Genomic DNA, 15,237 nt, shown 5'->3' on the forward strand with positions numbered 1-15,237 from the left:
TGTGTGTCTGTGTGTGTGTGTGTGTGTCCTCCACATTTCCTGCCACACTGCTAAATGATTTATCCATCAACCATCTTTTGGGATCAACCTGGTTTTTAAATAACCAATGTTTTATGTTTGTTTTTAATTTTCTGTATAAGCCCATAAATCACGTTCCCCTCAACACCACTCAAATCCATCTCCCCAAGCCATGGAATTGCATATAAAAGTAGGCCAGACATAGTGGAGGGACTTCTACATGATCTGATCAACTGAAAGGTCACAGGAGGACATTTTGAGGCAGACACTATCCACTATCCATTTGACAATAAATACAGGGGCATTGTATTGTTACAAACTGAGTGCTTTGTGGAGAGAGGAGACCAGTACACATAACAGGCCTATAACAAGACGTATCCATGGAACAGACATGAATACCAACTAGAATACCAGTCCCTTCGTGGACTCTTTCCTTCGAAATCCATTGGCCACAACAATCCTGTTTATTTTCATTTTCCATTTCCCCAACAAGGCAGAGTAGGCAACCGTTTCAATGTTCTGCCTGTGGTTCTGGCTGTGCTGACTAACGTCCATATCTGGGTCCTCTCTGTCAAATCACCTCAATATCCCTGGCTGCCTGGCTGTTAGGCTGTGTGACTGTCCTGTCCTGTTCTGCCAGACAGAGAGAGAGAGAGGCCAGGGATAGGCCCATCTGCAGCCTCTGATAACATTATACCCTCTCAGATGAACATGGAGATATCAGCATCTGGACCGTCTCCGAGAGGCTGCATCTAGCCACAGAGCCAGGCAGCGGTACATCTATCGCCCCATGCACCGCTAGTAAACTACAGAGAGCCCAGAGAACAGCACATCACACTCACTGAAATCAGGTGAATCCAGCTCTACCTGCTTATCACCTTCTAACCATCCTGACAAAACAACCTCTTAGAGACAGAGCTATAAACTCAACAAGCACCAACCCGTCTTCAAGGTCACTGGTGCTTGGCTATTTTCTTAGCTCCGGCCACACATCTCAGAGACTAACAATCTCTCCCTTTAAAAAGGAGAGTTCCACTGTGAGCCAGAGATCCTTTCTTCCCATCGGAGCCAGAGATCCTTTCTTCCCATCGGAGCCAGAGATCCTTTCTTCCCATCGGAGCCAGAGATCCATTCTTCCCATCGGAGCCAGAGATCCATTCTTCCCATCAGAGCCAGAGATCCATTCTTTCCATCAGAGCCAGAGATCCATTCTTCCCATCGGAGCCAGAGATCCTTTCTTCCCATCGGAGCCAGAGATCCATTCTTTCCATCGGAGCCAGAGATCCATTCTTTCCATCGGAGCCAGAGATCCATTCTTTCCATCGGAGCCAGAGATCCATTCTTTCCATCGGAGCCAGAGATCCATTCTTTCCATCGGAGCCAGAGATCCTTTCTTCCCATCGGAGCCAGAGATCCTTTCTTCCCATCGGAGCCAGAGATCCTTTCTTCCCATCGGAGCCAGAGATCCTTTCTTCCCATCGGAGCCAGAGATCCATTCTTCCCATCGGAGCCAGAGATCCATTCTTCCCATCGGAGCCAGAGATCCATTCTTCCCATCGGAGCCAGAGATCCATTCTTCCCATCGGAGCCAGAGATCCATTCTTCCCATCGGAGCCAGAGATCCATTCTTCCCATCGGAGCCAGAGATCCATTCTTCCCATCGGAGCCAGAGATCCATTCTTCCCATCGGAGCCAGAGATCCATTCTTCCCATCGGAGCCAGAGATCCATTCTTCCCATCGGAGCCAGAGATCCATTCTTCCCATCGGAGCCAGAGATCCTTTCTTCCCATCGGAGCCAGAGATCCTTTCTTCCCATCGGAGCCAGAGATCCTTTCTTCCCATCGGAGCCAGAGATCTATTCTTCCCATCGGAGCCAGAGATCTATTCTTCCCTCTGCGCAGGTGGCCCACACCGCTTTGTTTTCTCATCGAAAGGACTGCATGAATTGATGATCTTATGAATCTGTAAAAAGCCCTGCAAATCATCTCAGTAAATCTCCCCACAGCAACATTTAGCACCTCACTGGAGCCTCTCCCTCTCCGGCCCCTCTCCCCTCTCTTTCTTTGGAACGCTTGGGGGTCTTTAAGTGTGGCGAACTTTTCGAGGATTGTTTTCATGTCCTGGTAATTAATTGCCCCTAATTGGTTTACAGTTTACTAATGAAGCGGAACAAAGCTCACTCCTGATACTAAAGCTGTTGTCTCAGGCTGAGAGAGAGAGTTGGGTGTGATTCCTGCGATTAAGAGCAATGTTACTGTAGAGAGATTCCAGTGGTGTGTGTCAACAATAGTACTGAGGAATTAGTGCTTTTTGAGGTCGGTTTGGTTTCGGTTCAATTATTTAAAAAATATAACGGTTTTCGATTTCGGTTTTGATTATTTGGGTTGATTGCTATAACACAGGATCTAACAATTAATACACGTCCCATGATTATCACTTACTAACCATCATTTATTCACATTACTTTACTAAAATATTTCTGTGGTTGTGTATATTACATTTGTTTTATTTGATGACTTTATTATCAATTAGCTGTTAATAAATTTTTTTTTAAAAACTGACATTTCTATTAATCGGCTCAGCACTAGTCAACAATTATCTGGCCTCCCTCCAGAACCATATTGCTCAATCTTGTGTATTTGATCTGGTGGCAGCAGTTATCCTTTTCACTGAATCTAGCAATCAACAGACATGCTTGTTGTTGAAAGAGCATATGGGATGGCTCAGATAAACAAAGCATCACTGTTGGTACCAGCTAATAATGACAAGCCCACTGAGAAACTTTCTTCTGCAACTCCCCTACTTCAAACACACATAGGAGCCAAACAACTCATTATCACCATTATCGTAATTAGCTGGCCTGAATAAGGAACATAATCAGTCTGGAAAATCAATGTTTCTGTCACGCCCTGACCGTAGAGAGCGTTTTATGTCTCCATTTTGGTTTGGTCAGGGTGTGATTTGGGTGGGCAGTCTATGTTCTATGATTTTCTATTTCTATGTGTTTGGCCAGGTGTGGTTCTCAATCAGGGACAGCTGTCTATCGTTGTCTCTGATTGAGAACCATACTTAGGTACCCTTTTCCCCCACCTGTTTTGTGGGAAGTTAACTTTGTCTTTGTTCAGGGCACATAGCCCAAAGCTTCACGGTTTGGTTTTTGTTTGTCGTTTTGTCGGTGTCATTTTTGAATAAATAGAAAATGTACACTTACCATGCTGCACTTTGGTCCAGTCCTTCAGCCAGCCGTGACAGTTTCATCCAAGTCCTAAAAAAACTCCTTCCTTCAAGACAAAAAACAACCGCAGCCAACGGGCATATTCACAGTAGATATGAGTCTGCACTGAGACGGGGGCATTGGGAGACATTCTAAGATGGTGACCTCATCGCAGACCTTTTCAAACGTGTTGTGTTGATCTAAAAACATTAGTCTGATTTCCCTTCAAGAATGACTGAACACGCCAATTGGCACGTGCTTTTCTGTTACTCATTAGAAAAATGAGATTTCAGTCTTGGAGTTGTTTCCTGTCCGATTCCGCTTTTGGTTAATGATGTTTGTCCCCCATGAGACACTGTAGACACAGAAGCCTATTTCACTTCCTTAAAAATCCCCAGAATGAATCTAAGAGAACGCAAGAGATCTTCATTTTTATGTTTTTTCAGAGGATGTTTTCATTGTGCAATTTTACATTAACTAAGGCATTTGGTGCAGTATTTCTCAAGTAAAAACATGTGAGACGGGTTGTCTTATGTAAACAAAGTCAGAGCTGCTGGGCAGGTCTGTCTCACTGTCTCTGCTATTGGATAGAGAGAGATCACCACAGCTGTTCACCCCATCTCAGTGAGAAAACAGACATTGTCAAACCAAAACCCAACCTTCATTTACATGTTGTGACGCACCAATGCTCTGTTTTAGACGAGACGCCATTATGACCAAAATTATCCTATTTACACTTTGTAGTCATCTTTGACATTAGAATAACTGTTTCTGATTCATATCAGGGACACATAGGCCGTTTTAAAAAGCAACAAATATCTTTGAAAAGGCAGTCGCTCTTTAAGAGAGAGAGAAAGACTGGACATTTCCAGGGCTCATCAAGATGTCCCATTATTAAAAATGAGAATTCCTGGTAAATGGCAAGCTGCTGAATGGCTGTGTGTGTCTGTATTTTACGGAGGGGATTCAGGGGGGTTTCTGAGAAGGCCATTTCAAGAGTAAATCTCAGTAATTTGAAGAGGGGGTGGGGGGGGTTAATACTGAAAGCTGAGTACTACTGTGCTGTTCTACACACTATGTTAGTGGGAGCATAGCGACCTGAGAGAATGACAGACAGTGTATATCATTTTGTGTGTGTGTGTGTGTGTGTATATAGAATGAGCTTATCGATCATGACCTCTTCTCTGCATAGTCTGTTGTGTTCACCTACACAGCACCCACTCCTCTCTACATGGCCATCGTGTCTCTCTCCCACTCCTCTTTCCACTCTGCCACCTTGGATCTCTGTACATTGCCTGTGGTCACACCTCTGTTCTTAATCACTCCCTTGAATTTCTTCTCTCCCTCTTTCTTCTTCTCTTCCTCCAGCTTTCTAGCAGCTAGATGTTCTTTACCATTTGGACATCAGATTTGCCACCAATGCTTGTTATAAGACACATCACTGCACTCTATACTCTTCTGTAAACTGGTCATTTCTGTATACCTGCCGCAAGACCCACTGGTTGTTGCTTATTTATAAAACCCTCTTAGGCCTCACTCCCCCCTATCTGAAATATCTACTGCAGCCCTCATCCTCCACATACAACACCCATTCTTCCAGTCACATTCTGTTAAAGGTCCCCAAAGCACACACATCCCTGGGTCACTCCTCTTCTCAGTTCACTGCAGCTAGCAACTGGAACGAGCTGCAACAAACACTCAAACTGGACAGTTTTATCTCCATCTCTTCATTCAAAGACTCAATTATGGACACTCTTACTGACAGTTGTGGCTGCTTTGCGTCTCTACCTTCTTGCCCTTTGTGCTGCTGTCTGTGCCCAATAATGTTTATACCCTGTTTTGTGCTGCTACCATGTTGCTGCCATGCTATGTTGTCATGTGTTGCTGCCATGCTATGTTGTCATCTTAGGTCTCTCTTTACGTGGTGTGTTGTCTCTCTTGTCGTGATGTGTGTTTTGTCCTATATTTTTTTTACATTTATTTTTAATCCCAACAGGAGGCTTTTTTGCCTTTTGGTAGGCTGTCATTGTAAATAAGAATTTGTTCTTAACGGACTTACCTAGTAAAATAAAGGTAAAAATAAAAAGGCTCTGCACAGACAGATTCATCTCCCTTGTCTCCACCCTTCCATCTTCAACTCCAAATCCTGCAATCATTCAGTCGTTTGTTGGACTCCTCTCTCCGTCTCTCACCCCGACTCTCAGCCGGTCCCCTCCACTGGTCTGTGACGTACACTCAGCGCTCCTTCCCTCCTTTCCCAGCTTCCCTCTTTCCCAGGCCCAGCAAGCAGCAATATACACCCTCCTCTTTCTCATCTCTTCTCCAATCACCCTCTCTGCTCAGCAAAAAACACCTCCAACAGAGCCAGACTCCAGGGGGACTGGTCTGCGTGTCATGCCCTGCTGAGGAATGCCCTGCTGGGCTAATCTCTGTGTCTCTCATCCCCCTGACCCTGGAGGAACCCCTCATATAGCCCATTCAGAATCTGTACTCAAGACTCTACTCATCATGAGCTAACGATGGGAGACAGTATTTTCCCCATTACACTGTTGTCATCGCAGGTGATTTGAAGTGTGTGCATGTGTGTGTGTGTGTCTGTGTGGGAGTGCTTCTGTCTGTCTCCCTCTTCATCCTCATCAAACAATGAGAGGCATGTATTAGCTCCGGCGCTCAAGCAGCGCCCAAGTTCCAACACTCCAATTTGAGATGGGTGGCCTTTCAGTTCAATCAGCTCCTATCATCCAATCAAGGCTGGCGAGGGCTCTAACGCCTGAGTGGGTATAATCCCTGTGGTTACAGTGTTACCAGGGGCCCTCCATCCCGCCGTGTTACTGCCAGGCCATCCAGGAGTCACAGAGAGACAGGTGTCAGCAGGGTGGAACAGGGTGTTAAACAAGCGCGGGGGGCGAAGGGGAGGGGGGCGGTGTTTACCCAGAGTCATGGCAACAGTGTCCTCAGTAGGAAGGAATGTTAACCTTTGTGACTTCCCCTTCTTCAAGATCTATATCCTGTTTCTCTTTAGCCCTGTTTCTCTCTCTTCCGCTCTCTCGCTCTCTTTCCCACTCCCTCTCCCTAGTTCTCTCATTGTCCCTGTTTCTTGCTATTGTTGAATTCAATTCCGAGGTCCTTCACATAAGAGTGTGGCGCACAAAGAAAACACAGCAGTAGCACCGATAATACACCGAGTGCCAAGCGATGGTGAAGTGGGAATCGATGCTCTGATTTCACAGTCTCAACAGCAAAACAAACAGATAGACAGAGGTAAGGAACATAAAGAGCCCCGGCCCAAGAGACAGAAGGTCAGAACATACAGATAGACAGAGGTAAGGAACATAAAGAGCCCCGGCCCAAGAGACAGAAGGTCAGAACACACAGAGGGACATGAGAAAAGGCTGTCAGTTTACTGAACAAGGAGCTGAGAAGAGCAGGCACTCGGCGGGAGATTAAACAGCAGATTGATTGACAGGCTGAGAGAGCAAGACAATAAGGATGTCCTTGCCATCTCCTCTTCACCATAACATCTTCCCAGAGAAGTTGGTGGAAAGCCAATTCCTCAGACATAGACATGTCATAAGGACTGCTTAGGTAAATCACTGTTATTTTTAGCATGTTTAGCACTCTCTGAGGAGAGGTCAATTATTCTAAATGAACTTCCACTTTAAACAATCAAGTCAATATATATTTTTTCCTGATTTTTAAAATTGACTGGACTTAAAAATAACAAAATAAATTAGATATCTGACTAAAATCATCAACATGGTTGCCTTCAGCATTTCCGATGCCAGTGTCCACAATATATTCATATCATGTCAACTTCTCACTGAGGACAGATCAGCTACTGTAAGTAGTAAACAGGAAGTGAACTATGGCATGTGACTGACGGCCAAGTCTGATAGAGGCCAAGTCATCTCAATACTCTCAAAGTGGCTTCCTCTCTTCCTCTCTTCCTCTCCTTCCCTCCCTCTGCAGTCTGCACTGACATTGATGAGCTAGACATTCCTGATGGGCTTCTACCATGTTGCTTTCAGATATCCTGTGTTTTCAGATCAGTGTGTCGAGGAAGAGAGAAAAGACTAAGGAATATACTTAAGACCTGAGATATTGCCCATATTTCCATAGTTCCATTGTTATGGATGAGACGGTGGGCTAGTTGGAAACGAGAGAATCATTGCAGTAAAATGCATCACCTGCACTAAACAGTCAGCTAGGAAATCTTCAATCCATGAGTAATGGAACCAGAAAACCAAAGGAGGGAAGAATAAAACTCGCCCACGTTACGCTCCGTAACTCACGCTCTCTCTCTCGTTCACCGTTGTGACTTTGTGAAAAGCGACACACTCAAATTTGTTTATGACTTGATCCCTTCAGTGTTCCGTAGTGCAGAAGACAGAGCTTCTGTTTTGACAGCAGATAGCCTTTAAACTAAATCAGCTGATCAAACTGCTGTGATACTGCCGTGCCAGGCTGAATAAAAAACAAACCTGAGTATCGCCCCAATCATGTTGACTTGACGGGCACGCCAGCACCGTATGCCAACGTTTGATTTCCCATCATGTAGTCCCACTAGCGAGGAATCATGAAATAAGGATGTACTAAAAAGAAATTCCAACATTGGCATCACTCAAGATCTTTATTGTGGCACGCGTGCGAGAAGGGGAGGACGCCCCACTATTTTAATTCAATTGTCAACAACTTTATTTTATTTGGAGTAGAATTATCCTCAAAGGTTTGGATCAAAGGATAACATCTTGGCCTACGCTGAAGACTTGTTCGACACATTAAAGAACAAAGTGGTGAGCTGAACTAGTGATTCCGGTGTAATCTAGAAGAAAGCACAAGTCAATCCTCCTCTGACATGATGCAAACTATGCCTGACAAGCATAAAAAATGACTCAGGCTGACAGAGCGTCTTGCGTAATCACTCATCTTCTTGCATTAGACAGTAACCTGATCAAACTGTGTCAGCTGTCCTCTGAAGTGTGTGTATGTGTACATGCCTGCTTCCCTATATGTTAGTGTGTTTAAGGCAGAATAAGACGGTGACTCACACCGACATTGATTTATACTCGGCGCATGTGGATGTGTACGTGTGCACACCGACGATAATTGGTATTCAAATCTTCTCCCCCCGAGTCCATCCAATTGCTGCCGTTTTTTCAACCGCCAGTGCCTTTAGCAGATCCATGGCCCAGATGCATGATGACAAGGGTCTCAAACGGATGACTCTCATTGCATGCAGTCACATAAACAAATGGAGGTGATTAAATGCCCAGAGGTGATAGGAGCAGCAGTAACAACAGACTGGCTGGGGTGCAGTGTGGTGGTAGTGGTGCTGGTAGCACCAGATGTGGAATTCGCAGTATTAGGAGCTCTGCAGTATGGCAACTGCTCGGCCTCCGAATGCAAGGCACTACAGAAGGTAATGCGTACGGCTCAGTACATCACTGGCGCCAAGCTTCCTGCCATCCAGGACCTCTATACCAGGCGGTGTCAGAGGAAGGTCCTAAAATTTGTCAATGACTCCAGCCACCCTAGTCATATACTGTTCTCTCTGCTACCGCACGGCAAGCGGTACCAGAGTGCCAAGTCTAGGTCAAAATGGCTTCTTAATAGCTTCCAACCCCAAGCCATAAGACTACTGAACATCAAATTAAATGGCTACCTGAACTATTTGCATTGCCCCCCCGTCTTTTACACTGCTGCCACTCTCTGTTATTATCTATGCATAAGTCACTTAAATAACTTTACCTACATGTACAGTTGAAGTCAGAAGTTTATATAAACTAGTATTAATGACTCCAACCTAAGTGTTTCAACCACTCCACAAATGTCTTGTTAACAAACTATAGTTTTGGCAAGTCTGTTAGGACATCTACTTTGTGCGTGACACAAGTCATTTTTCCAACAATTGTTTACAGACAGATTATTTCACTTATAATTCACTGTATCACAACTCCAGTGGGTCAGAAGTTTACATACACTAAGTTGACTGTGCCTTTAAACAGCTTGGAAAATTCCAGAAAATTATGTTATGGCTTTAGAAGCTTCTGATAGGCTAATTGACATAATTTGAGTCAATTGGAGGTGTACCTGTGGATGTATTTAAAGGCTTACCTTCAAACTCAGTGCCTCTTGCTTGACATCATGGGAAAATCAAAAGAAATCAGCCAAGACCTCAGAAGAAAAAAATTGTAGACCTCCACAAGTCTGGTTCGTCCTTGTGAGCAATTTCCAAATGCCTGAAGGTACCACATTCATCTGTGCAAACAATAGTACGCAAGTATAAACACCATAGGACCATGCAGCCGTCATACCACTCAGGAAGGAGACATGTTCTGTCTCCTAGAGATGAACGTACTTTGGTGCGAAAAGTGAAAATCAACCCCAGAACAACAAAGGACCTTGTGAAGATGCTGGAGGAAACAGGTACAAAAGTATCTATATCCACAGTAAAATGAGTCCTATATCGACATAAGCTGAAAGGCCGCTCAGCAAGGAAGAAGCCACTGCTCCAAAACCGTCATAAAAAAGCCAGACTACGGTTTGCAACTGCAGATGGGGACAAAGATTGTACTTTTGGAGAAATGTCCTCTGGTCTGATGAAACAAAAATAGAACTGTTTGGCCATAATGACCATCGTTATGTTTGGAGGAAAAAGGGGGGGCTTGCAAGCCGAAGAACACCATCCCAACCGTGGAGCACGGGGGTGGCAGCATGATGTTGTGGGGGTGGTTTTCTGCAGAAGGGACCGGTGCACTTCACAAAATAGATGGTTTCATAAGGAGAATTATATGGGATATACTGAAGCAACATCTCAAGACATCAGTCGGGAAGTTAAAGCTTGGTCGCAAATGGGTCTTCCAAATGGACAATGACCTCAAGCATACTTCCAAAGTTGTGGCAAAATGGTTTAAGGACAACAAAGTCAAGGTATTGGAGTGGCCATCACAAAGCCCTGACCTCAATCCTAAAGAAAATTTGTGGGCAGAACTGAAAAGGCGTGTGCGAGCTAGGACGTCTACAAACCTGACTCAGTTACACCAGCTCTGTCAGGAGGAATGGGCCAATATTCACCCAACGTATTGTGGGAAGCTTGTGGAAGGCTACCCGAAACGACCCAAGTTAAACAATTTAAAGGCAATGCTACCCAATACTAATTGAGTGTATGTAAACTTCTGACCCACTGGGAATGTGAAAGAAATAAAAGCTTAAATAAATCATTTTCTCTACTATTATTCTGACATTTCACATTCTTAAAATAAAGTGGTGATCCTAACTGACCTAAGACAGGAAATATTTACTGGGATTAAATGTCAGGAATTGTGAAAAACTGAGTTGAAATGTATTTGGATAAGGTGTATGTAAACTTCCGACTTCAACTGTATATATTATCTCAATTACCTGGACTAACCAGAGCCCCCGCACATTGACTCTGTACCGGTACTCCCTGCATATAGCCAAGCTATTGATCTTTTTACTGCTGCTCCTTAATTATTTGTTACTTTTATTTCTTATTTTTGTAGGATTTTTTCTTAAAACTGCATTGTTGGTTAAGGGTTTGTAAGTAAGCATTTCATTGTAACTGTGAGAAATAAAATGTGATTTGATCTGGCTGTTTGGCCTGCAGCTGTATTGGATCACACACACACACACACACACACACACACACCAGAACCCAGAGCTCTCAGTGTGTGCGTGTCCCTCAGGCTTGCCCAGCAGACACGCGCTGTGAAGTCCTCCTTGCCTCTGCTTTGCTTTTTTTTCTCTCTCCCCCACCCCCCAACTTCTCTCCATCGCTTTATGTCCCTCTACTTCTCTTCCTCTTAGGTAGCCATCTCTGGCTGCCTCCCTGTCTTTACATCACTCGTCTCTCCATCCATCCAATCAATCCATCCATCTCTCTCTCTGCCATTGTCAGAGGGCCTCTCCTTTTCTCCCTTCCCCTCATCTCCATTCCTCCACCTCCCGTCTAAATTAGTTTTCCTGATTTCCATCCTGATTTGCATGATGAAGGGGTGTTGAAAACCAGCCATCACTCCAGCTCCATCTCCTCACTGCAGCTCTGCCTCTCCTCCTTTCCCCCCAACCCCCTCTTTCTTTCGCTCTCCTCCATCTCCCTACCCCATTCCAGCTCCCCATAAACTCGACCATGTTACGTCATGCTTCCTTACTCCCCTCGGCTGACTCCCCATCCCCCCAGCCCTGTCACTGGCTTGATTAATGACAGTGATCACCAACCAGGCCCCAGCCAAGGCAGCCTGCAGCTCTGACAAAACCCTGCACAGTAAGCAGCACAAACACCTTTCTCTCTTACTCCAGTAAAGGATACATGCACATACAGTAACACACTCATGCATATAACATCATTCCCTCTCTCCCTCTCTTGGCTATAGAGCAGCAGCTGTGGAATACACACATAGGGGTACGGAGGAAAGACTCATGTTTCTCCAACAGTAGACATCATCGGCAGGCACAGCACCATTCTGTGACAATACACACAGTATGGAAGCAAGATCTTAACCCATTCACTGCCTTGCTAGAAGCATAATCAGTATTACTGAATATAAAGACATCAGCCTACACTACAGCGTAATATAACTTAGTAATAGCTAATGGGTACTATATGGGAACCTATAAAACAACACTATCCACACAACCCACTTCTAATTCCTGTGTTAGAATCATGAGAATTGTAACTCATTCTAATAAACATTGATGCAAGCTGAGCTAAAGCAATTCCTCTCGGATACAAACAGATGGCGAAACCAAAGCCATGCAGTAAAAAGAGCAAGTTGTCTTGGAGATGACATTAATCCATATCTCCAGTGTGCAGCACATGCACTTCTCATGGGATGGTGAGCATGAAATAGGCTGTCCCTATGGGAACAGAAGGGAACAGGTTGGGACTATCCCTAGGCACACAGACATACAAGGGAGAGAGGACAATAGTAGCCTCCAGCACTGCCTAAGGGTGCCTGATCATTCTGCAATACAACATTTATAGATATCAGACCAGCTGATAAGGTGTTGAGAACTCAAAAGTTCCAGAACACATGATGTGGAGAATGTCAGGAAATCAGTAGTAATCTATCAGACGAACACATGAGGCTAGGGATACTGGGCTAACACACTGCGACTGTCTGTTCCCAGAACCCAGGCAAGCAAAATGACTCTGGCCGAGGACGCTGTCATCAATGACTGACTGGACAGAGAATGTGTGGTAGTAGTGGGCTTCTCTGCTCTGCTGCGGTATTTGTCATGAGCAGGCATGTGGCTGAATCGATATTCACACTGTGCGGTTACATAGCCTATGCGCATGACGTGCACCGTCGTATATCTAGCGACACCCCGGTATGTGTATCCCAACTATGTTCTGTCGATACAAATGATGAAGTGGAAGACGTATAGCTTATGGAGTATGATGGCGATGTAATGTACAATTCAATATCATATCAGAACACTGGCCAGAAGGTACGATGGTAGCAATATATGTTTACTTTTGGTTTTCAATATGGGGTCGTAACAATGCATGTTTGCATATAATACAACCTGTCCAAACACAGAAAATAAACCATGCTACCATGTAGCATCAATATATCGATGTGTAGGTTAAACATCAACGATGTGTGTTCAATGAGATACTGACCACATCGGGCTTTGAAAGCTTCACAGAAGACCGCAGGAGGCGCGTAATCACACATACACAATCACCACTGTCCCAGGCAGGCAGCGCGCAGTCCTATCCACTGACAAAATATCCCATTTACAGGACGCAAAAGCCTGCGGTGCATATTTAGCGTTCAGGTTGTCACGCACTCCTTTTAACTTGAATAGTCAACAAAAGGTCAGGGCAAGTCCCTACAGAAAGTATGATGTCTTTCTTTACGAGCAGATAGCCCATTCTTTATATCATTCCCAAATAGAAAATGTTCTTACCTGTCCCCACAAGAGATAGCAAAGTGATGACAGACAAGGGAACGGAGCAGTTCCACACGGCCGTAAATGCCATCTTTGATAGTCCCGCTGATCTCTTTTTGATATTCCTCTTCCTTGGAGAAATCAAAGTGACGTGAACCCGCAGGTTCACCCGCGAATAAAGCCTGGAGTGTGTCTGGTTCTGTTTAACAACATTCGCGGGGGTCTTTTTACATACAAAAAAAGTGCTTACAACTAGACACATACGCCCACTTTTTTTTCTCGTTGACGTGACTAAACGACTGTGGCTCGGACAGTTTTTCTTGGTTACTTAAAGATGTAAATATATTTTAAAGGAAGGGAGAGGGCGGGACTCGGAACTGTTCTCTGACCAATAAGAAGCAAGGAGCAGGTGGAGGATTGTAATATCAAGATGAGGGTGGGTTCAGAAAACATACTACAAACTATCAATCAATGTAGGTAGGCAGGCTACTATAAACCTGATTGATAACAAACATTAATATCCTACCAAATAAAAGGTATTTACAAAACATGCATAGTTAAGCCAACATTTATAATTATAAGACTGTTTGATATTCAATGAGATGCATTTACAAATATATTATATATAAAATCAAACAGGCAGTCCATTTGAACTTCTGGCTGTAAGTGCGAGACCTATATGTATATATATATATATATATATATATATATATATATATATATATATATATATATATATAATATATATATATACACACACACACAGTATGTTATTGTAACATTCAAAACATACTAGGCTGAAGATTAAAATGATGTGCTACATGGCCATATACATGGAGGCTATATAACTTATTGTCGAGCAAAGGAATTTATTAGACCTAGTTTGATATTGGAGTAGCCTAGGAGTAAACAAAACGTGTGTTTGCTTGTGTTCTAAATGTAAAGTGAAATCATCAGTGTAGTGTAGATGAGAGCACTAGCCTAAATAACAGGTATATTTGAGCAAACTACCGCTTGGAATAGCGCTAATGGAATGAAACCAACAAAACTCTCCAGCGGTTTCAAAGCCTTGTTCTAGACAGAGCTTGGGGGCGCTAACGGCTGAATAAGAAGCACCGGAGACTCAGTTTACCGTCATGCTGTGGTTGCACTGCACCCCAAATTGAGTTTTCCAGTCAGAGCGTGGCACCAAACGGGCCCATTATGAAAATTGTATTTTCTTTTGAATATACCTCAGTGAATATTTTATTATACGTGAATGAATATGTTTCAAAGTAAGTGTTTGGCGACACCTTTGGATGGGTAAAGTGCATAGCATGTCAGAACAGCTCGTAACATGAGCCTGTAATTAACATGTGTTTGTTAATTTATGTATTAATTCAGCCTGAAAATTATAATATATTTGAAGCAGGGCACATTCTCATTTTCAGCTTTGAGAATTACTCGATTGAAATGCTGTAGCCCCAAGCCTGAACGTTCCTCTAAAATTGCTACATGAAAAGTGGCCTGTCTCAGTCTCCATAATAGGTCCATCTGTATAAATTATTCTGCCCGGTAGTCGTGGGTTGCCTGACATGATTGTAGGCTACGGATTTACCCTTCTGTACTTCTCCCGCTCAACCACACTTCCGTTCCTTCTGTCTTTTGATTTCTACTTGTCTCTCGCCGAGGTATGTTCGCTTTCATCATGTTGTTTTGGCTAGGATGATATCCGCCCCCCGCGTCCCGTTTCATTTTCCCCTGTCACTTTCTCTCCGAGTGTTTGTTCCCCAGTTGTCAGCTGCGGCTCCCCGGCACCAGATGGGGCATTGTTGGAGAGTAATGATGGGGGAACACCTGCCTCTCTAGCGAAAACCTAACGTTCATTTCAACCCATACATACATACATACATGCAATTTAACAGAATAGAGACCACGTGTTCTAAACAATGTCTTTGAGCGGGCCCTAGTTGCTATATTATTCAAGAGAACTATACATGCTCTAGTCATTCCAATGGAGATGTCCACTGAGAGGCTTCCATAGACTGGTATGCTGCTGCTGTCTGCTGAGACATGTTGCACTCCTGTTCGCAGCAAAGTAGCATCA

The 15,237-nt window shown here is 44.0% G+C and overlaps 1 protein-coding gene across 1 annotated transcript in view; it reads right to left on the bottom strand.

Annotated features, from left to right (window-relative positions):
* LOC112244234 (cell adhesion molecule 4-like) overlaps window positions 1–13,471 on the bottom strand; it is a 182,180-nt gene extending 168,709 nt beyond the window's left edge. The window contains 1 exon segment of the mRNA XM_042309252.1: window positions 13,170–13,471. Within this exon segment, the coding sequence (XP_042165186.1) occupies window positions 13,170–13,413 (244 nt within the window). The 5' untranslated portion in view covers window positions 13,414–13,471.
* Between the last annotated feature and the right edge of the window lie 1,766 nt (window positions 13,472–15,237).

The sequence above is a fragment of the Oncorhynchus tshawytscha genome, linkage group LG03 (genome assembly GCF_018296145.1).
Source record: "Oncorhynchus tshawytscha isolate Ot180627B linkage group LG03, Otsh_v2.0, whole genome shotgun sequence".
Taxonomy (NCBI): Eukaryota; Metazoa; Chordata; class Actinopteri; order Salmoniformes; family Salmonidae; genus Oncorhynchus; species Oncorhynchus tshawytscha.